At 36.6% G+C, this 22,412-nt stretch overlaps 1 protein-coding gene and 1 long non-coding RNA gene across 3 annotated transcripts in view; one reads left to right on the forward strand and one right to left on the reverse strand.

Annotated features, from left to right (window-relative positions):
* The first annotated feature begins 1,625 nt into the window (after positions 1 to 1,625).
* LOC145932479 (uncharacterized) lies at positions 1,626 to 17,899 on the forward strand. The gene is made up of 3 exons (XR_014424706.1): positions 1,626 to 1,873; positions 2,050 to 2,088; positions 17,851 to 17,899. It is a non-coding gene; the product is annotated as an uncharacterized LOC145932479 (long non-coding RNA).
* Dve (SATB1_N and homeodomain domain-containing protein dve) overlaps positions 7,266 to 22,412 on the reverse strand; it is a 47,197-nt gene continuing 32,050 nt past the window's right edge. For both annotated transcript variants that reach the window (XM_083031452.1, XM_083031453.1), the window contains 5 exons: positions 14,090 to 14,232; positions 13,429 to 13,731; positions 8,788 to 9,351; positions 8,161 to 8,547; positions 7,266 to 7,675 (listed from right to left, as the gene is read on the reverse strand). In XM_083031452.1, the coding sequence (XP_082887578.1) occupies positions 7,499 to 7,675; positions 8,161 to 8,547; positions 8,788 to 9,351; positions 13,429 to 13,731; positions 14,090 to 14,232 (1,574 nt within the window). In that variant the 3' untranslated portion in view covers positions 7,266 to 7,498. The remainder of the gene's footprint in view (positions 7,676 to 8,160; positions 8,548 to 8,787; positions 9,352 to 13,428; positions 13,732 to 14,089; positions 14,233 to 22,412) is intronic.

Genomic DNA, 22,412 nt, shown 5'->3' on the forward strand with positions numbered 1-22,412 from the left:
TATATAAATATAATAATGAAGAACTATACATATATTAATATACACTGAGAGAATTTTCTCTTAAAATTTACCTTGAAAATCATGGTAATTGTGGAACAATATGGTATATGAAAAGAATTTTATGAGATTTTCTCTGATTAATATTTATCACAATAAAAATAATAATATTTATCACAATAAAATATAAAACATATTTGATTAATTTTACTAAACTGCATAGTAAAATTGATCAAACATATTTTATATTTTATTGTAATAGATATTATTATTTTTATTGTGATAAATATTAATCAGAGAAATTCTCATAAAATTTTTTCTATACCGTATTGTTCCACATTACCATGATTTTCAGCATAAATTCTAAGAAAAAATTCTCTCTATGTATTAATAATTTGCAGATGAAGTTATTATTATTAAAAAAACCGAATTTTATTGAACAGATTATTCGAAATTTTGTTATTACTAGAAGAACACAAGTGCGCGCATCACTCTTCGCTATTATATTAAAAAGAATAATATTTTTAAAAAAATTATATATTTATTTAAACTCGATTAATATTCTTTGACAGAAATCAGCTGATTAAAGCATTAATTTGCCAACTAAATTTTAAAAATATATTATAAAATTAAATAATAATGTGTGGTAAATAATATGTTATAATATGTTATAATATTTTAAACTCGAATAATATTTTATGACAGAAATCAGCTGATAACTGTCAAAAATATAAATCGAGTTAAAACAGATTTATAACATATTATTTTAAATATATTATTTTAATTTTTAAAACATATTATTTTAAAATTTAATTAGCAAATTAACGCTTTAATCAACTGATTTCTGTCAAAAATTATTAAGAATTATATTATATATATTGTGTGTGTGTGTGTATATATATATATATATATGTATGTATATTATACTGTAGATAATATGTTATAATTTCTTAAACTCGATTAATATTTTTGACAGTTATCAGCTGATTTCTGTCAAAAAATAGTAATCGTAGTTAAGGCATTATAACATATTATTTACAACATATTTCTATTTTAATTTTTATAACATATTATTATTTTAAAATTTAGTTAGCAAAAATTTTTACTTTATTAATATGTTATAATAAAAATTGAAATAATATATTTTAAATAAAATGTTACAATATTTTTGACAGTTATCAGCTGATTTCTGTTAAAAAATATTAATCGCGGATAAAGTATTATAACATATTATTTACAATATATTACTATTTTAATTTTTTGCCATATTATTATTTAAAAATTTTTTAAATATGTTTTAAAAATTAAAATAATAATATGTTTTAAATAATGTTATAATATTTTTGACAGTTATCAGCTGATTTCCGTTAAAAATATTAATCGACTTTAAGGAATTATAACATATTATTTTAATTTTATACCATGTTATTATTTTAAAAATTAATTAATAAATTGACGCTTTAATTAGCTGATATCTGTCAACAAATATTAATAAAGCGAAAATTTGCTAATTAAATTTTAAAATAATAATATGTTATAAAAATTAAAATAGTAATATTTTATTTTATTTTATTTGTTACAGGTAGCATTGCTGATAAGCTGCGCGCGAGATTCTCGAGTGTCGAATGGACTTTGATTCGTATGATTTATAATTTTCGCATCGTTTATTCTCCTTGCGCAATGTATGTGAAATACGCGTGCGATTCACGCGTCGCGTCGGGGTTGCCGTGTAAAGTTTCGCGTGTCGGGAGTGCCGTGTAAAGTGCCGGGCGATTGTAATTATTCGCGTTTTCGCGAGTGTCGTGAGTACTACCATGGATCAAGAGAGGAGGAGGAGGTCCAGGGAGGCATCTGGCGTCAGCGGGGCAACTGTGAGGTATGCAAAATACTAAAAAATATTTTTTTTTAAATTTTATTGAGATATTCGATTGTTTGCAGCCTTTCAAAACACCCTGTACACACACACACACACACACACACACACACACACACACACACACACACACACACACACGCATACGTATATATATAATTTGAATATTTTGTTTTCAGATCAATGTGCTGTGTACAACTCTGCTATTGCACGTATCGGTGAGTGAGAAATTATTTATTTTGATCGAATTGAAAATATTATAATATCCCTTTCTAAAAAAGGCATGTTAAGTCCATACTTGCAAGGATTGTTGCATCTTTTCCGCAATGCTTATTGACTGTCTCGATTTGCATTGTGCGTTATATTCGTAGCACCGAGAGGCTGTTATCGCGAGGATTAGTTTAACAGTTTAATCAAAATAAAAGTAAATAAAATAATATGTTTTAAATAATATGTTATAATACTTTAAACTCGATTAATATTTTTGATAGTTATCAGCTGATTTCTGTCAAAAAATATTAATCGCGAATAAGTATTATAATATATTATTTACAACATATATTACTATTTTAATAATTTTTACATATTATTATTTTAAAATTTAATTAGCACTTTAACGCTTTAATCAGCTGATTTCTGTAAAAAAATAATAATAAAGTGTTAATTTGTTAATTAAATTTTACAATAATAATATAATATGTTAAAAATATTAAAATAGTAATAAGTTGTAAATAATATGTTGTACATAATACTTTAAATTCGATTAATATTTTTTGACAGAAATCAGCTGATAACTGTCAAAAATATTAATTGAGTTTAAAGTATTATAACAAGTTATTTAAAACATATTATTATTTTATTTAATTTTATTTTGAACAAACTGTCAAACTACTAACTCTCGCGATGACAGCCTCTCGATGCTACGAATATAACGCACAACGCGAATCGAGACAGCTAATCAGCATCGAGACAAAGAAGCAACAATACTTGCAAAAATCGACTTAACATGTCTTTTTAGGGATAAGTAGATAATTCTTTTTTTTTTTGTTTGAAATTCTGTTATGGAGAAGTTAAAATTTTAGACATTTTTCGTAAAATAGATTTCTCAGATTTATTTAAAATAAATGCACTTAAAAGGCGTACATTAAACAATGCACTTAAAAGGCGTACATTAAACAAACATTAAATAAAAATATAATTCTGCAATTTACACATAAAATTTTATTACTTTACAAATTGCAATTTAAAGTAAGTTAAAATTTAGGTCCAATTAAATCGATATAATTCTTTGAACATTCTTAATTAATTGGATTAATAAATGACTTTGGTCGGATATTACACATAATGTATTTTTCTTTCTTATAAAAGAGAAGAAACGTTAGCGTTTCTAGTTTGGTAAAATATTATTCTTTCTTCACACGTGGGACGTCAGGGTCGATGCCGATAAATTAACGGGATTAATTATCTCCGACTATCGGATTACTTGCAATGGAGAATACGGCCTACTCCCTGGGTAATTTTCCCTCCATGGCTCATTACTTTCAATCGTTGGTCTTCAGCCAGTCGTCCTCTTCTTCGCTACTCGTAATTTTTAGTATAGCCGCGCGAGCATGGGGGAGGGATTGGAGGGAGGGATAGGATTAAAGAATAAGAAAGGGAAACCGGAGTTCGTTTATATGACCTCATCAGCTACCCTTGGGAAGGAAAAGAGTAAGTGAGAGAGAAAGAGAAATATATTGTAAGAGGAAAAGAAAGGGGGAGAAATAAGAGCATGACAAGAAGCTGGAAGCCGCGTCGCCAACCGTAGCATCCCTCAAGGATTATGAGGCCAATCCTGCGGCTAATTTGCGAGCTTTCGAATTCTCAAACCCCACCGCTTATTCTTGACTTTATCCAAACTGCTTTGATTTTCTTTCTAGCCATTTTATCGTTGTTTCTTTTGTCTAACTCTACAAAACAATTGTTATATCTTTAATGAATTATATAACAATCTTTAGTAGAATTATTTGTAATTACAATATTTAAAAAATTTTACAGCTATTATAAATCTTATTTATGCATTATTACTTATATATGTATATATATATGTATATATATATATATATATATATATAAATAATATGAATACAAATTTAACACGTTAAAAAAATATATATAGACATAAATATATATATATTTTTTAACGTGTTAAATTTGTATTCATTTATGATTCATGATTCAAATTAGATATATCTAGTCAAGATATGAATTACTACCCCTCATTGGCATTTATAGCACGTGCTTTAGCAACTTTATTTTTGCGGGAAAAGTTATGAAATACCGCTTACATCTCTCCGACGTATGAATGAATAATTAATAGGAACGATGTGTGCTCTTATTATACGCGGCTAGCTCGGTACGTACATTCGTTACAATCCGATTCAGCGACGGAGGGCATTTTCGGTTCTTATCAATCGCATAAACAATCTAACCATCCTGGCCAACATTATCGAAACGTCCGGCAGCCGTATGGAAACAGAATAGTTAGGCATATCCTAGCTGCGGCTGATAGCAGAACCGCGTACTCCCTTCTCTCTCCTTTTCTCTCTCATCACATCTTTCTCTCTTCCCCCTTTGCTACCTATGACTCTCTCTCTCTCTTTATCTTTACTCTCTCACTCTTCCTCTCTCTCTTTCTCCTCCACAAGCCTCTCCGTTATTATTCAGGAACTTTGCTGACAGCTCCCCGGATAGGCAGATAAGAACGTCCTCTGAATGCCAAAGCACACACAATGCTCCTTTGGAGCGACGTGTACCCACGTCTCGCGGATACTTTTCGTGCGCCACGATCGTACGGGAATGTCTAGCTGGTGTTGCATATCGGTGATCCTAAATTCTCTTCGATCGTTTGCAATTTGTCGGGCGCACCAGCATCGCGGAGCTCGCGCGCATCCTGGATTTAATCCCCTATCTGTCTTTATTAAATCGTAACATTGCACGTGTGTGTATTTCTTCGATATATCGCACTTCGCAATTAAAGAAAGAGCTTTTCTCGAAATATATATTCGTTTAAACAAAAATACAATTCTTCTATTAATTTTTATAATTAATTAAACGATATCAAATTTTAATTAATTTTTATCAATTAATGAAATAAATATGTATTGTATTTATAACACGCAAGCAACACATTAGGCATGATTTTTTGTAAAAGAAATTTTATTATACGTGTCAATGACAACAGGAAGCCAATCTCAGCCAAACCGGCCATTTTTCATAACGATTTAATGCGGATGGTGCGGTTTAAATTGTCTGCGCGCGATTTGACAAATTAAGATCAGATAGAGGGATGATCCTCCAGGCTGCTGACTTTCAGATTTTCATAAGACGTTCCTTCCCCTTACCGCTGCTCTATCTCTCTGTTCCTTCTTGATTCTTCACACTCTGATTCGGCCCAGCAGCAATTTTCTTATCCGATCGACCAATCTTTCTTTTTCATTTTCTTCGAAATGAGGAACTTTGATAGTCATATCATGAAACGAAATTTTAAGGATATGATAACGATAATAAATCGTCGTTTAATTGTGCAGTTTTGTATATCAAACTCGACGATTGGTATAATAATTGAGAAATTCGCGAGTTTAAAATAGTTGAAGAGAAATACTATAAATATTTTATAATAGTATCGTATGTACAAAGCAAAACTATATAATTCCAAATTTGTTGAAAAAAATTTTAACGTTACACTCTATATGCAAAAAAATTAATTAGAAATGATTTCATTAATATTTTGAAAAAATATATATTTTAGAAGAATTGTTTACAATTTGCTTTGCATAATGCATGTAATCGAAAACAAATAACGTTGTGTCCTATAATATTGTGACTAGTATGTGACTATTTCATTATTTTTTAATAGACTTCTAATGATGTAACTTAAATCCGCTCACCTTTGCTCATGAATTGCGTTTTGCCCGATGACGTAGCGGAATCTGCACCCGCGGATTTCGACAACACTCGAAACAAGTTCCATAAATCCTCGTCTGCCTCTCCCGTGTTTCTCTCGGAAGGCAGAGTCCGATAACGATAACGAGAGAGGGATAACGGTATGAAGGCACCTGTATAGCGCGGGGATAAGAAGAGGCTGCGCTGCTGCGGCAAAGTCTAGATTCGATGTTTTGCGAATGAGCGCCGACCCGGATAGATCCTTGTAAGACGTTTTAATTGGACAAATCCGCCTATCCTCATTAAATCCGGGACGACCCCGCGGGCGCGGCAGGCCCACCAGGGGACACGGCAGATCCTGGTGTGCGTCTCGTAGATGATAACGATATATCCCCCTCTTCGGCATCATCTTTGCACATTGCTACTACGTACTTCAACGCCGAGTCTTCTATCTCGCGACGTAGCCGAGTAACTCGTCTCGAAAATCCGAAATCGCTACAAGGATCCGATTCCGCCTTAATCGTCTTGCTCTTTGAAAATCTACCAGCAGAAGAAGCGTCCTTAAATCCTGCTAGTAGCTCATTAAAATGTGCGATCAATGTGAAGGAAAACTCAATGATGTCTGACAAGAAAGATAAATCGATAAAAATATACGTAATAAAAAATGTCGGATATTTTTCTGAGAGATAGATAGATATTTTTTTTATATATTACATATACAATTACGCTTTCGTTTTATTTGCTATTAAATCTCTTCGTCGTACCTCGTCACCGTCGTACCGTTCTGAAATTCTCGCGAGTGATGCGAACGCGAGTAGACAGATAGTAGAGCGTCGCTTTTAGAGAAAGACTCATTGACTATTGTGACGTTTGAGTTAGGGTTGACTCGATGACAGCTCGGCTGTCTTATCTTAGCTGCGAGATTTCGGTCGGGGCGGTTGTGCTTTGTGCATTCGTAGACTTGGAGACAGTATCGTTGTACGCGCTTGTATGAACGCTACATCGTTCGTTTACATACATATATACACGTATGTATCGCGAGCTCTACGAGAGGACTCGTGAAACTCACCATTCGACGACTTATTGTACTCGTCCCTTGCAAGACAAACGAACGAATGGATACGGTATCATATCGCTCTTAAAGCTCTTTATTTTTCGTTTCGATCTTCTTGCGAGACAACCGCAAGAGGACTGCAAAACTGATGGCAAATCTTCGAAAAAAAAAAAAAAAAAAAGCAAATTCGTTGCATATGATGTTTCACTAAAAATTTTCGATAAAATAATAAAATATAATATCTTGCTTTTAGATTTTAATGCGGTGATCAATATTTTTTTTCTTTTCAATATTTCTTATAGAAAAGTATAGTTGATATATAAATTAATCATAAATATTATTGTTTCTTTCAAATGTGTTTTGCCAATTTGGACACAAGGGAAAGATGTTCAATTATATATATATTTTTTGGTGACGTATATTTTTTATTCGACATCATCTCGTATTTACATTCATGAAAGTCCATAATAATTATATTAATTGTTACGTGATAATTACAATGAATGAGCTGCGGCCGGTTAGCGTTAAGGACGCAGCGTGTCAACGATAGTAAGGAGTAACAGGTCGGTTAACGATTTCCCTTTATTTTGGCGCGTCCGTTGTTCGCTCTCTACGCGCTTCTGTCCCTCTAATTATTTTAAGGAAATTAACTAATCTGCGTGATATGGATGCTGTTGCGGCGATTCGCCCTCGAACAGCGCCATCTTCAGCCGCTTGTTCTTGGCCCTGCGATTCTTGAACCAGAATTGCACGTTCTTCGGCTCCAAGCGCGGAAACTTCTGGCGATACGGCATCTTGTTCAGCTCCTCCGTGTACGACAGAATAAGCTATGGACCGATCGTAAAATCTTTCTCAGCATACCAGCTGAAGCCGAATTTCTCAGCCAATACATCAGCATTTAAACCATAACGAAATTATTTAAGAAAATTTTAAGTAACGCGCGTGATGCACTCGTATTAATGCCTAATTATCGTCGTTTAATAATTAAAATAATATTTATAAAAGCGAATTAAAGTATACGTAAAACAGAGAATTCACTTTTACATGTGATACTTCTCTCTCTCTCTCTCTCTCTCTCTCTCTCTCTCTCTCTCTCTCTCTCTCTCTCTCTCTCTCTCTCTCTCTCTCTCTCTCTCTCTCTCTCTCTCTCTCTCTCTCTACTTTTATAGAATTAAATATTTAACACCGTAGGAGAGTAACTCTATCTACGATTGTGCTCTATTAATCTAACAGGAATTTCTCGCTGTTAATACGCGTTAATGTTGGGAAGGACAAATTATTGCGATAACGACACAGGGTGATTTATACATACCGCATGGCTCGGGTGTGTGCTGCGCTTGAACCAATACTCGAGCCTCGGCACTTCCGTCACGGGATCGATGAACGTCCGGTTTCTCTTCCTCCTCTCATCGGCCAGCATGCTGGTGGGACAGCCGGCTGGCCCGCGCGGCGGCAAATAATGCGACATGTACATTATGCCGTGGCCGAACATGGGGCTCGGCACCAGGGAGAATCCTGGCGGAATCGGGCCTGTGTGTCTCGTCTCGTCGTCCTCCGAACCGGACGACACCCTCGCGTCCTCCTGCTTCACCGAGGATGGGGTCGACGTAGGCGGCTGCTGCTGATCCTCAGGTCTCGTGGTCAACGACAGAGGACCGACTGGTGGGCTGCTCGGTGGACAGGGTGACCCGGACGTCGACTGCGAAAGCATTGATTAGAAAATTTCTCAACTCTTAGAGTTCTCGAGATATCTGTTTCACCTTGTCTGATGATCTCGGAATACAAAATGATTCAAAAGCTCCAATTTTTGTCTGATAATGATCTCTTTCTCTCTCTCAGTCGCGAAAAGAGTCATCTTGGTTTTTAATATTTTTGTAATGAACATGTTATCTCTTCAATCCTTCTCGTTTTTCTCTCGCTTTCAAGAAAAAGCACGTACCTGTTGCCTGGTGTCCTCTTCCTCGTCCGTGCAGTCCTCGCTGACGAGGCTGGCGCCTCTCGGGCTGAGCCCAGGCGGACTGCAGCCGTTCATGCTGGCTCTCTTTTGCGCCGCACGGGCGTTCTTGAACCAATAGACGACGTTGTTCGCGTCCAGCGGTTTCCTGCCCCGTCGCGATTCCAGAGAGTTCAGTTCCGCGACGTAGTGTTGTATCTGTTCGCGCGACGGATGCTGATTCTCGGCGAACCAGCGTTGGAGGCGTGGCAGCTCAAGCTCAGAGTCGAAGCTGGTCCTCATCCTGGTCTTGTGCGAATACTGGAGCAGCGCCGGATGCGGCGGCCCGATGGAGCCGCCGCCGCCGCCGCCGCTGGGCGCGATCGTGCCGCCGCTGTCGGGTTGTGGACTCTGCGTGTGATGATGATGATGATGATGATGGTGGTTAGAAGGCGGCGCTATCGGATTTATACCGAGACCTATCTGTTGCTGCTGCAGCCACGTTTCGAAGTTCCTCTTGGTCTCTTCCGACAGGTCGTTGCCGCCTCTGCAGAGGGACAGCAGAGTCATCTGCAAGGAAAGGGTTACACATTTTTTTTTTAAATCTTGTTCTTTTACATTGAGCTGCCGATTAATAGGTTGCCGTCCGTATGATCGCGACAATAATGCAATCTCGCGAAAAATATGAAATTGACACATGATTTGCTCTGTCTAGAAATCCCATTTTGTTTTCCCGCCTTATTATAGCGCCCTTCTATATTTTACAGAGAATATTTGTGAACAATTTTTATTACAGGATAATTAAGGGACTATCAATAAAGTGGTCCGGTGAAATGCTTTTCCTTTCGTCTTTTGTGTTAACTTTTAAGGTTTCTTTTTAGACGATCTAGATAATTTGTGACAAAATTCTATCTATAAAAGTATGCATTACATGTTCTAATGTATACATGTATATATGCATATACGTGTATCATGATATATATTTTTATTTGTATAGATATGACGCATTCTGTATTACACAACACAAAATTTATAGATAATAAAATTGTGTCTTGAATTTTGTCGCGAATTACAGATCGTTTAAAGCGGCCTTAAGATAACAAGAGGAAGAGAGGAAAAAAAGCACAGTACTATAAATCGAAACTCCCGAAACATATTTATTACATGAATTAAAATTCGTTCTCCCGACGATCGATTTAGCCAGTCGGTTGTTGACGCGGACAGGCGCCGCCGTCGTCACGGCATTAAGATGACAGATTATGGAAAAGTTTCGCGCCTCAGGAAGCAGTGCGCGAGTCTTATCTGGCGGATGATTTATAAGAACAAATATATCTCCGAGTTGGAGGATATCAGGCGCACGACGCCACCTTAATAACGCGGTAATCCGTCGTGTATCCATGGCACGTCAGATATTATCAAGACAAGACAATTATCCGTCCGCGACAGCGCGCGAGAGAGAGAGTCACCTCCTCGAATTCTCATCCGCCCTCAGTTTTACGACACCGCACTTAATCACTCCAGGTAGGCAGGTCTAAGGCGCGAGTCTGACAGGCGTTCGTTGAGATTTCAGAAATCGTTCGGCAAACAGTTGGTACGCGCCGTCGACCGGCTTATCTGACGACGTTGCGATATATTCGAGGCTGATTTACACTGTATTTATTATTCAAGAGTCATTGCGCACGCACACATACACATACACAAGACAATCGGTTGATCCGTAGAACAGTGGTAAATCAATCGCGATCACGGGACCGCGATCAAACAATTTGTGGGATAGTAACAAGTTCGCGAAATTGGCAACGCGTAATATCGAGAAGTGTCGCGAGCAGTTTGGCGAATTTTTTTTTTTTTTTGGTGAACGTATTTCTTCCGTAGGAAAAAAACCAGAATTGCAAAAATATAATTAAACGAAAATTATTTTTCTCTTCTCTATCCCATTTCCATTTTTTAAATATTAATCAAACTATAATTGCCTCGATTTCTTTATATGTGGAACCTTAATAAGAATATATCTATCGTAATCTTTCATTATATCGCGAATTTTATTTTGTAAAACATAGTATAAAGACTCGCAATCGATAAATTATCAAAGTAAACTTTCTTTGATCTTTTTAGTATTATATATATATATATATATATATATATATATTTATGTAAAAACAAAAACCAGATTTCGGGATATATATATGTAGAACAATTTTGTAAAAATATATATAGTAGATAAATCATATGTGTGTGTCGCTGTGGCGCTATAAATATGGTTAAGCCCTAATCCTGATATATCAGCCGACGTCTGTTACATCACTGTTCTACATTTCAAGCTAAATAGGATCCAAAATAGATTTCGCTGCTTTTTATTGTCTGTGTTGACACCGATGATTTATGTTCGCCGATTCCAATTAATGCGAATTTCACGTCCCCCACGAGCCCCTTGAAAAGTATTTATTACCATTCCGAAACTTTCCATCATCCCGAAAGAAATACGAGCGTATTTTTCACAAAATCTGTGTGTACTTTAACGTTACTCGCTTATATGTTTCTCTTGCATATTTAAATTTTTAATCGCTCTCTAAGAAAGCAACATTTTGATGTACCTACCTAAATGTACTGACGTCACAAATTGTGCACTTTATCTGAGTCATATACACTAGAAATAACTGGTTTTAATCTCATGACAAAGTAGTTACGTTAAGATAAGCAAATAACATTTGCGAAACGCAAAAGATGTTAATATTTTTCTTCCAATTATTTTTAAAGTAACTTTAATACATATATAATTTAAAGTTTTATTTCTGTTTTATTTCTAAGCCAAAAATTGATTGATTGTTGGAAATGAACAAATGCTAAAAAATAGTGTTCTTCTGTTTAATTATCTAAAAAAATTTCTTACTAATCAAATTATTTTTAAATTTTCCAGTTTTTTAGTAATAAAACGTAAGCGTAAAGAAAAAAATAAAATAGATAGGAAAAAGATAAAATAGATTTTCGGGAAGATACACTTTTGTGCTAAAGGATTATAGTGCAAAGAAATCGCAGAGAGAGAGAGAGAGAGAAAGGGAGACCGCTCGGCGGCACGTCTTCGTGCATCATCGTCAGATTAGACCAAATCTACGCGAAAGACGTCGGTTCTCCATCACGGCGGTTCGCCATTAGCCGTCGGGCTACGAAACTCAAGCAGGAAACGTTTGCCGGGGAAAATTGGTAATCATAGACCACCGCGAGCGGCATTAAAGTTCGGGGATGGGCGGGTAGCGGGATCTTCAAAGAGAGTGCACTTAGATAATGCCGGCCCGGAGAAGGCGGCAGGGTACCTACCCTCCTCCCCCACGGTACACCGATATCGAGGGGGCTTTTGATGAAGGCTGCGAATTTGGTTGAGTAAAGGGTAATCCTATCACACGCTATGAGATCTTCCGCTGTCGGAAGGGCACGTTTGCGCTCGTGCACGCGCGTATCGAAAAATCGCGCGTCTATTTCAATTTTCGTTGAACGGAAAATCGAGAGGATCGCGGCCGAGATAAACCTCCTCGAAAAGTCATCGCGAAAAAAAAAGAATTCGCGTTAGCTGGGTATAACCGAGATTACGTTATTTGGTTCCATCGCTGGGGACTGGGGGATTGACGAGAGCCACTAGTTCGCGCAACGTTAAACTTTCGTCGAATCGGCTTTTACGTCGAATCGTTGAAAAATGTTGACATTGTGATAAAACCTCTTTCTATGGTCAGATGAGATAATCGTTGTTCTTTTATTAAGTTCTTAAATTGTTTGAGGTATAGTTTTAGAGCACAATCCTCTATTTTTAGAAATGAGAGAGATAGCAAACGTTGTATGTAATGACAGTTAAACTGTTTAGAAATAAATTATTTAAAAATATTATGCATTTTTTACCGAGCTTAATTATTATGATACGAAAATATGTTGAAATAACATGATCATTGTTAAAGAGATCAAATATACCGCATATAAAATTCCGTGGAAAATTGCAAGAAGATTCAAAATCAGGGAAAATTTCGTTATTCGCGCTAAAACGCTTCGATTCGAGATGGAAAGCTACTAGAAGCGCGCGGTGACTTCTCGACTAGTGATTCGAAATCAAGGAAGAGCATTTATTCAAGGTGAGGATCAACGGGCCGCGAGCAAGAATCTACCAAAGATTACCACTCGCCGCGTTCTTGCGGGAGGTATAAGAGCACCGAGCCGGAGGACTTCTTAATGAGATTAAGTGCCCCGACGACAAACACTCTCTGGGCTAGATTTACATTTTATACATTTTTAAGCGGTCGTCTTACTACGAATATTCCCTGCTCCGATCTCGTCTTGAATGGCCCTTAAATTCTCTCGGTGCGCGGTTATTTAACCTCGTTCTTCAAATAAACGCGCCTTTATATATACAGCTTACGTATCTTTTTTCTCTTTTTTATTTTCACCGCCGTACTTTCGCTTCTAATAACATCAAGATATAGAAGAAGATATATTATGTATAGGTATATATTGCTGTCATTTAAAAAATTAAAAAAGATTTACTTCAAGATCGTATTTTTGTAATTGTCAAATGCAAATGTATGTGAGATACTTGTCAATTATGTACTTCCTTTTTCTCGATCGATACGTGATATGTCGAAAATTAAAAATATGGGGCAATCATACCTCGTCCAAGGGACATCCTGCGGAGACGAGAAGCGTATGGCTGTGCAACAGTAGCAACCTCAGTAGTTTATTTCGAACTTCAGCAGCCGGGCTGGGAGGTGGCGGTCTTGATCTGTACACCTGAATCTTCAGGGTCGCCACCGATGTCAATTCAGCTAGGATATCTCCTACTGTCAATAACGGTCCATCGGCGACTTTTTCCATCGGTAAGGGTTTCCAGTTCCGTATAACGATGCTGCCTCTAGCACTCGGTATCATATCGCTGGAATATCCTAAACGAACAAGAGCCTCGCCCACCAAATCCTGTCGACAAAGGATCATAGTTTTTAGTGACTATATTTTCTCTCTCCTCTCTCTCTCTCTCTCTCTCTCTCTCTCTCTATATATATATATATATATATATATATATATATCTTTATAATAATTTAAATCTATAAGAAATATCTCTATTTTTCAACAAAATACAATTTATTTTTAAATTTATCATTCAACATTTAGTTTATAATTTAAACATGAGTTTTTTTTCAATTTTTATTGTGAAGATTTAATTTCTTACAAAACAAAATAAAATTAAAATAAATGTCTAAATTTTAATTACAATGATTATATTATAACAATATAATGATAGTACTGATATATTATAAGAGAAAATAATTCTTACCTGAAAGGGCATAGCTACTGGAATGATAACGTAAGAGTCTGTCTCGACTTGAGGACTTCGCCATTTTTCGCGGCTGTTGCTCACATGACTTTCCACGATATTGTGAATCGTCTCCACCACACAATGCACCGGCAAATTTTTCGCTGCAACAAACAAAGGCGTTTACGTAAAGCAACGACAATCCTCTTATTACGAGAAACAATAGAATGATAAATTTACTATGAGTAATAAATTAGCTAACAATTGCATCATTTTATGAATGTGACTTAATTATATGTGTATTGCCAATTCTTAAGAATTCTATGATTATATTTGGAATTTGCTTAAAAGAAATATTTATAGCTTTCCATATATATAATTATATAAAGTTTAATTTAAAAAATAATACAATTATAATATTAATATATCAATGTTTCCTACATATTCTAAAACGACTTCTTAACTTTTAGATTGTTTTGAATTTTGAAAGAATTGAAGGATCTCTATGGAATATTATTATACGAGTCTTGTTAGCGGAGTCTAATTAATTCGATTCGGAAACCGGGAACCGAAGATATCTTCACGAAAGCTCAGTCTGTGAATGCCTTAAATCGTCTGGTAGCTTCGACTGAAGCACTATTTCTGTACATCCGGCTGACAATAGGTATAGAGTCTTTGGCGTTTCAGCATCCAAATTTGAGGAGCAGGATGATTCGCGGGGCGCGTACTAAAGATCGCCGAGAGAAGAGAGAAAGATGGAGAGATAGAGAAAGATGCGGTGCGAGAGAAGGAGAGATAGAGAAAGAGGAATTTAACTCTGGTGCTAAGCATATGCAGATCCACTCGTCTATCCCGAGACAATGGGACCTGCGCGATGGCACAATAGCTGCGATCCTTGTGTAACCCTGACTTAAGTCTGGGAGTCTATATCCCACTCCAGGTCATAATCCCAGAGTTCTGCGAAACCGAGGAAATGGAGTGCGAGAAGGAAGAGAATGGGAAACAGAAAGAGAGGGATGTTAAAAGAAAGAGTGGAAAGGAGAAGGAGAGAAGGGGAAAGTTTCACTCACACAATTCTCAACTGGCTATATAGTGCTATACTTATTCCTCGTTAAAAATCCGTCAAATTCTCGATGAATATTCTGTTTATCGAAATGCTCGTCTTTCATTGCTCGAGATACACCGTGTATGTGTATATATCTATATCGAAAAACATTACATTCGAAAAACGTATCCATAATGAAAAAATTTAATAATTCATCGGTGAAGAGTGTGAAATATTAATGTAACAGTTACTAATATTACAGCAACTTTTTAGATAGAGCTTCAATGATAATAAATTATATAAATTTGAGATCTCGCTAGTTAAATAATTTTAGACGAACTTAATAATAGTTTAATCCGACACTTAATATTACTAATTTAATATTTAATATTAAATTTAATATTTAACAAAAATCTTACGTTTTTAATTATCGCTAAAAGTCAACCCAAAATTTGTCAAAAAAAAAAAAAAAAAAAAAAAAAAAATGCAATTACATGTTCGATCCAACTTCTGATTAAATAAATTTAAACAAGGTTTAAGATAAAATAAATAAATTTATTTGTGAATATAAATATTAATATCGAAAGTGCATTCACATCGAGCATAATGAGCTAATCAAACTGCAATATTGGATTGTACCCGGATTGATACGGTCGAACGTCTCTTGATGCAAGGTGCTAAGTCCCCGTCAAAGATGACCAACAAAGGATTTACTGCCGGCGCGGCATGATATTAGGTATTAATGGCCAAAACTTCCATCTAATACGCCGGACATCATAGAGCGCTCCCGCTCTCCCTACGCTGCATAAGACAGGTCGTATCTAGCGGGTCCGAAGGCTGACCGGCGTCCACCTTAATCTAGGGACGTATAGTTTTCATTAAGGCGCCCCGTCCTTGCGTCGTCTTTGTACCGGGATCAGCTGGTTTAAGGTGGGCTTTTACGCCGTAGGATTTAATCGTGGGGACACATCGTATTACGCGCTCTGTTTATTACCGACGTATCGTCGTCTCGACGCGAATTTGCGATACACTTTATCTCGCGTGTCACAAAAGTGTCACAAGTGTGCCGTTTATATTTTTTATAAATTTATTTTTATATAAATTTATAACTGGAGACTGTAACGTTAACGAAATTGATTTTCTATTTCTATTTAGGCATCAAAATTAATTTTTATTGGAAAAAATAAATTAAAATTTTCTATTAATATGATTAATCAATAATAAGGGATTAATTAAACATAACATATTTCTATATGTTTTTGTCGTTTAAATAATTTTTAGATCCTGCAAAAAACATTGCGTTAAATGTAGGTTTATCATAGTAAACGTAAACGAAGAAATGAAAGAGGCAACCACTCATCCGCGAAATCTTTAATCTCTGCAAGCAAAGACATTTCTCATTTCTGGTGCAGGTCCTATCGGGCTTCCGGTTATCTCCCCGCACGACGGAAGCGTCATGCTACTTCGTCTTTGACAGCTCTCGTCGAAAGATAAGATTCATCCAAAGGGCAACCCTTGAAGAAGCAAAACCAGTTTCTCTCGATGGCTCTTTTTCATTTGCGACGTTTTCATCTTGCATTTCGTGTTAGCGATTTCTCGTATTGTTAAATCTTCCAGCGGCAATATTCATTTAATCTTGATTCAATCTATGTGTCACACTCTCATACAATAATATTCATTTAAAATTTAATAAACTAGAACAACACAAGCGCGCGCCATTCTTCGGTTTTATGTTTAAAAAAATATTTTTTTAAAAATAATATAAAGTTTGTTTAAACTCGATTAATATTTTTTCATAGAAATTAACTGATTAAAGCGTTAATTTTCTAATTAAATTTTAAAATAATATGTTAAAAAATTAAAATAGTAATATGTTGTAAATAATATATTATAATATTTTATTCTCGATTAATATTTTTTGACAGAAATCAGCTGATAACTGTCAAAAATATTAATCGAGTTTAAAGTATTATAACATATTATTTAAAACATTATTATTTTAATTTTTATAACATATTATTATTTAAAAAATTAATTAACAAGTTAACGCTTCAATCAGCTGATTTCTGTCAAAAAATATTAATAAAGCGAAAATTTGCTAATTAAATATTAAATATTCTAGCTTACATATTTATATTTATATTGTGTATGTTATATTGCTAATTAAATTTTAAAATAATAATATGGTAAAAGTTATAAAATAGTAATATTGTAATAATATGTTATATATGTATAATACCTTATTCTCGATTAATATTTTTTCTTTCTAAAGCTATATCTTTTCGAACGAATCTTTTTCGAGTTTTAATTAATTATTAATATTAAGTCATGTATATAGTATCGCGCGCGCACTATTAGAATGAAGTTGCCGATGTTTGTAGAATAGCGGCCATTACCGAAACGCCGCGAGTATCAGGTAGTTGGAGCTGCGTCCCGCTATGATTAATTAGTAAGCATAATCGTTAGAAACGATTTCTAACCTTTGTATTGTAATATTTATCAATCGCATATCATAATTTCAACGTTAATATGTAGTCGTAATTGTTCGAAACGCATATTTCGCGAAAAATTCGATGCAAAATCTCTTGCCAACATAACCCAACTTAATCTGTTTTCGCGCGCGCGAATGTGTTGCGATCCGTGGATATATCTATCGTTAATTACATATTTATATTGTGTATGTTATAATGCGAAATAATAAGATTATTCTAATATATATGTATTTTATTTGTTACAGGTAGCATTGCGATACACAGTGCGATTCACGCGTCGTGTCGGGAGTGTCGTGTCGGGAGTGTCGTGTCGGGAGTGTCGTGTAAAGTTTCGCGCGTCGGGAGTGTCGTGTAAAGTGTCGGGCGATCGTAATTATTCGTGTTTTCGCGAATGTCGTGAGTGCTACCATGGACCAAGAGAGGAGGAGGAGGCCCAGGGAGGCATCGGGCGACATCGGGGCAACTGTGAGGTATGCAAAACATTTTTTCTAAGCTGCATTGTTTATGAGATATTCGACACACATGTGTATATATATAATTTGAATATTTTGTTTTCAGATCAATGTGCTGTGTACTACAACTCCGCTACGTATTGGTGAGTCAAAAATTGTTATTTTATAACATTTCTGTAGCGGTAGTCGGCGTGTATATAACATGTTGAAAATAGTAACATGTTTGAAATACTATAATATCTTATCCGCGATTAACCTTTTTTCATAAAAATCAGCTCATAATTGTATATAAATTTCACTACTTATATGACGGATTAACTTAGCTATAACAAAATGTAAACACATATACAATTCATTAGAATTAAAATCGAACACGGAAATATTAGAAAATATATTGAAGGCATATTATAATCCAGAAGATAATAATTTCTGATTGGACACTTAAGCGGGTTAAATATTTCTTTTTTTTCTCTCATAAAATTGTCCGTTTTCAAGTTCGCAACGTTACTACTGCGCTTTCTCGCGACTTCGCAAATTAACAGAACGCCCAGTTTCGCCACCGAAGCGGTGGTGCAGATACAAGATAAAAAGTTGGAACATATTTTTCGACACCCCGTCACATCGCCCGTTCCGCACCGTTGCGATAATAGCTGCTACGTTCGGCGTCGAAAGCGCGATTCGAAGGGGCTGCGGCCAAAGAATCTCCGCCGAATATTTCTTTCCGCGTCTTCTTCCTCGACCCTCGTTCTCTCTGCGGGCGAAATGATTACCGGCGCTGCTCCGGGAGATTACCGAGGATCTTTCTAAATCACTGGCGGGAAAAGCGCGCGCCATTTAGATTCATCGACAATGACGTTTCCGTTGCTGTATCGTTGGTGTGTGTTCGAATGCGATTAAGCAGTGAAGGGAGGACTAAAATGAATTTCATTTCTCGGTGAGTCAAAATAGAGTTGAGATTTGAGATATTAAGAAGAGAGCGCCGTTCAAATGCTTGGCCACACATTTTTACTACTCTGAGTTGAGCGAGTTAAGTGGAATAAATAAGCTAAAAAAAATAATTATGTTAAACTATGAATAAAAATATCATGAAGACCCTTCTCTAAAAATCTCCAAGTTACAATCAATCAAATACGTGATTGAAAGTAAACTGTGAGTCGTCCAGGATCTTAAGTCTTAAGGTTTCTCCTCCGTCTTGATGACTCAAAATCCAAGACGACTCAATGCTTAATCTCTCGAAATCGAATCAGGCCATGAAGCCACGTTCAAATCGTCCAAACAATGCTATTTTTTCTGATTGATTTGCGTCAGTCGGTCGGCACAAATTTTCATGCGTCTGAGAAAGCTAATTTGCACTTTTGTGGGAAATAAATTGGGACCACGCAGCTTCTCTGGGATATTTAAGTCCAGCTATGCGCGCGACGGTATTCACGATCCCTGGAAGTCGACTACTTCCGTCCTCGGAACTTAGTCTAAGCGCGTCAAAAGGAAAGTGTGGGTGGTTTCGGTATCTGAGGCTGATCCGGCGGATGTCGGTCTTTACAGATAAGCGGCCGGCTCTTTCGAAGTCTTTATCTGCGACACCCGTTCACTCTCCCCTTCCCTTCTGTCCCTTCCGTGTCACTTCTATTTTCCTCTCGCTAATGAGTTAATTTGTTTATATTCCAGTCGTTTGATGTTTTTTCTTATTACATCAAAGTATGCTTGCTGAAGTTTCGCGCTATCACGTCGTTTATTCAACGCGTCTATGATTAATGTAAGAAATTAAAAGATATCGATACTCTCGCATTATTCGATGATCGATCGATTAATAATACCGTGGATATCTGGTAACTTTCAGCATCCCTAATCCAGTCATCGAGCACATGATGCATGTGCATGCAAAAGCCGTGCTTGTAAGCTCGCGTGCGATTTAAGCTCTTTCGATGCTGTTAGCCTTATGTCCGTCGAAAACATCGGATAAGATATAATGGGATAACTATCCGGTTAGCGCAGCTTATAAGATCACCGATCACGCAACGAAACCTTCTAAATCTTAGTGTTAACCGATTCTTCAAAGAGACTAAATCATGTAACGATGTATTTTAATAACATCCGAAGTCTTCATATTCGAGTGAATTGACATATCGAGATAATGCGTGAGAAGTATAAGTTAGTTTTTATTTGTCTCAGTTGTTATTACAAATTAAACAAAATCCTTTCATATTAATAATTTCTGATTAATTAATTAAAATTATCTAATTTCTCTGACAAAAAATTAAATTTTATTTACATCGTCATAATACTTAATTTGCCAAAATCTCATAATTTTTTTTCACCGATGTATCAAGGTAATTAAAAGGTTACTCTTGAAATAAAAAAACAGACATCTCTTTTATTCTCCGAAAACGGATTCGACTGATTCCTTCGCGGACAAGCGCAATCGCCGAAATCGCTGGTTCGACGGCAAAACGTACGAAGGTTGCTGCCGGGAAGCAAGGGTGAAAACTTGCCCTAAGATGCTTAGAGGGTAAGCTCTTATACAACGTGGAGAATAAGAGAGAAGGGTGTAGTTCTCCGATACTTCACCGGTGCGTTCCGTGTCTGCGCTCTTCGCACGTGCGTGACGCGTATTCGCACACACATGCGTGATCGATTGCACGCACACATACGCGTGTGTTTCGCGTGTGCGGAAGATTAAAATTACTTCGGTAAACTGCCTCTCGCGCAGGGCGAAAGGGGTGGCGCGAAGCGGCCCCCCTTTTCTCCCCCTTCACCCCTAAAAAGGGCGAACGTCTCGTAAATTTCTCGGCTAAGGAGCTTAATTTGGATTTTCGGTAACGAGTTATTGTGAGCGCCAACTCATTGGGAGATGATTTAGGTGGCACCAAGGACAGGTTCCGGTCGTCTATTACCGTCGCGCGATAGACGGATTATTCCTCGGATTCCTGAAGAGTAATATCTAGAAACTTCTTATCGCTACCGGGACCGCGTAACCGCCTGTCATTCTGAAAAGTTTTCCGAGCGGAAGCTCGCGGTGATAGGAGGGACCGCGAGCGTCGTCTCCGAAGAGCGTCGCGATCTTCTGGCGAATATTAACGCCAGAATCGAGAGAGAGAGAGAGAGAGAGCTGGGCTTTGTATTAGCATATTTATTGCAGCGAGCCTAAGAACTCGTATCACTCTAGCGCGACTCTTACGAGATATATTATCTCTCATAATTTATATACTTATACATACTTATTTCGGTAAACATACAAATCAGATGATACGATATGAAAGTGAGAGATAAAAAGAGGGAGAGAGAAATGATACTGCAATCCTTCTTCGTGTCATCATGAATTTTCCTTAAAAATACGATAATTTAATTTTGCGCCATTTAAAGCGAATATTTTTATCCATATTCTACAAATTTTACTCAATGTAATTTTAATATTAGTTAATTCACAAGTAAAATTCACAAGTAAATCTGCATCACTAAATATGAGAGAAGGCTTATATCTCTTTCTTATCAATTTAAAAATTTTGATAATCTGTCAAAGTTTTATCAATCGTTTACCGCAATAATACTAAGATTGCGAAGTGAAGAATATTATCTTTTTCGAGCAATGATTTTAATCTAACGAATAAAATTTGCACATATTGTATAATATATATTGTATTATACATTGTACATGATTATACTTTATATAATAATTTGTAATAATGGATTAATGGATAAAAATACGCGATATAAAAACGACGCTTGCTTTTTTTTTTTTTTTTTTGGAATCGTTCAGCAACGTCCTGTCATAAGTACGACGATGATAATCGCGCGAATGAAATAAGAACGAAACTGGCGCGCAATGACTCGGCTTGACAAGCTGATTTAGGAACAGGATGGAGTCTCCTGCGCGAAATCCTCAGAAGGAAGAGAGCTGATCCTTCCGGCGACTGGAGGAGTCCTGCAGAATGACATAGTAATCCCGGGGGAGAGCCTCGGCCTTAGCCTTAGCTTAAGCCGTGAGGGTTTGCATACACGTGGAATGGGGCCGACACTAAGACACCGGGCACATCCACCGGGCCGCGCGTGCACAACGCGGTCCTTAAAACACGGATATGCGCGGCCCCGGCGCCGTCTAATCCACGAGGGTCTCAAGCAAAACCCGAATTCCCATTGGCCGAGGAATACTAACGGATTTGGCTATCCCGTACAGTCGCTCTGGCCGATCTGAAATATTTAGCTGGATCGACTCGGTCGGCCGGGGACGAGTCGAGATGTGAGATCAAACAAGTTCGCGCCAGCGCCTAGGATTATATGGTATACGCTTTCGCTTTCCTTGTGACTTGCATTCTTCGTGACGATCTGATAATGAACGTTACGTCGCGTCTTACGGATAA

Source organism: Prenolepis imparis, unplaced genomic scaffold (assembly GCF_030444845.1).
Source record: "Prenolepis imparis isolate NDT839.2.m4 unplaced genomic scaffold, iyPreImpa1.0 SCAF_2, whole genome shotgun sequence".
Lineage (NCBI taxonomy): Eukaryota > Metazoa > Arthropoda > Insecta > Hymenoptera > Formicidae > Prenolepis > Prenolepis imparis.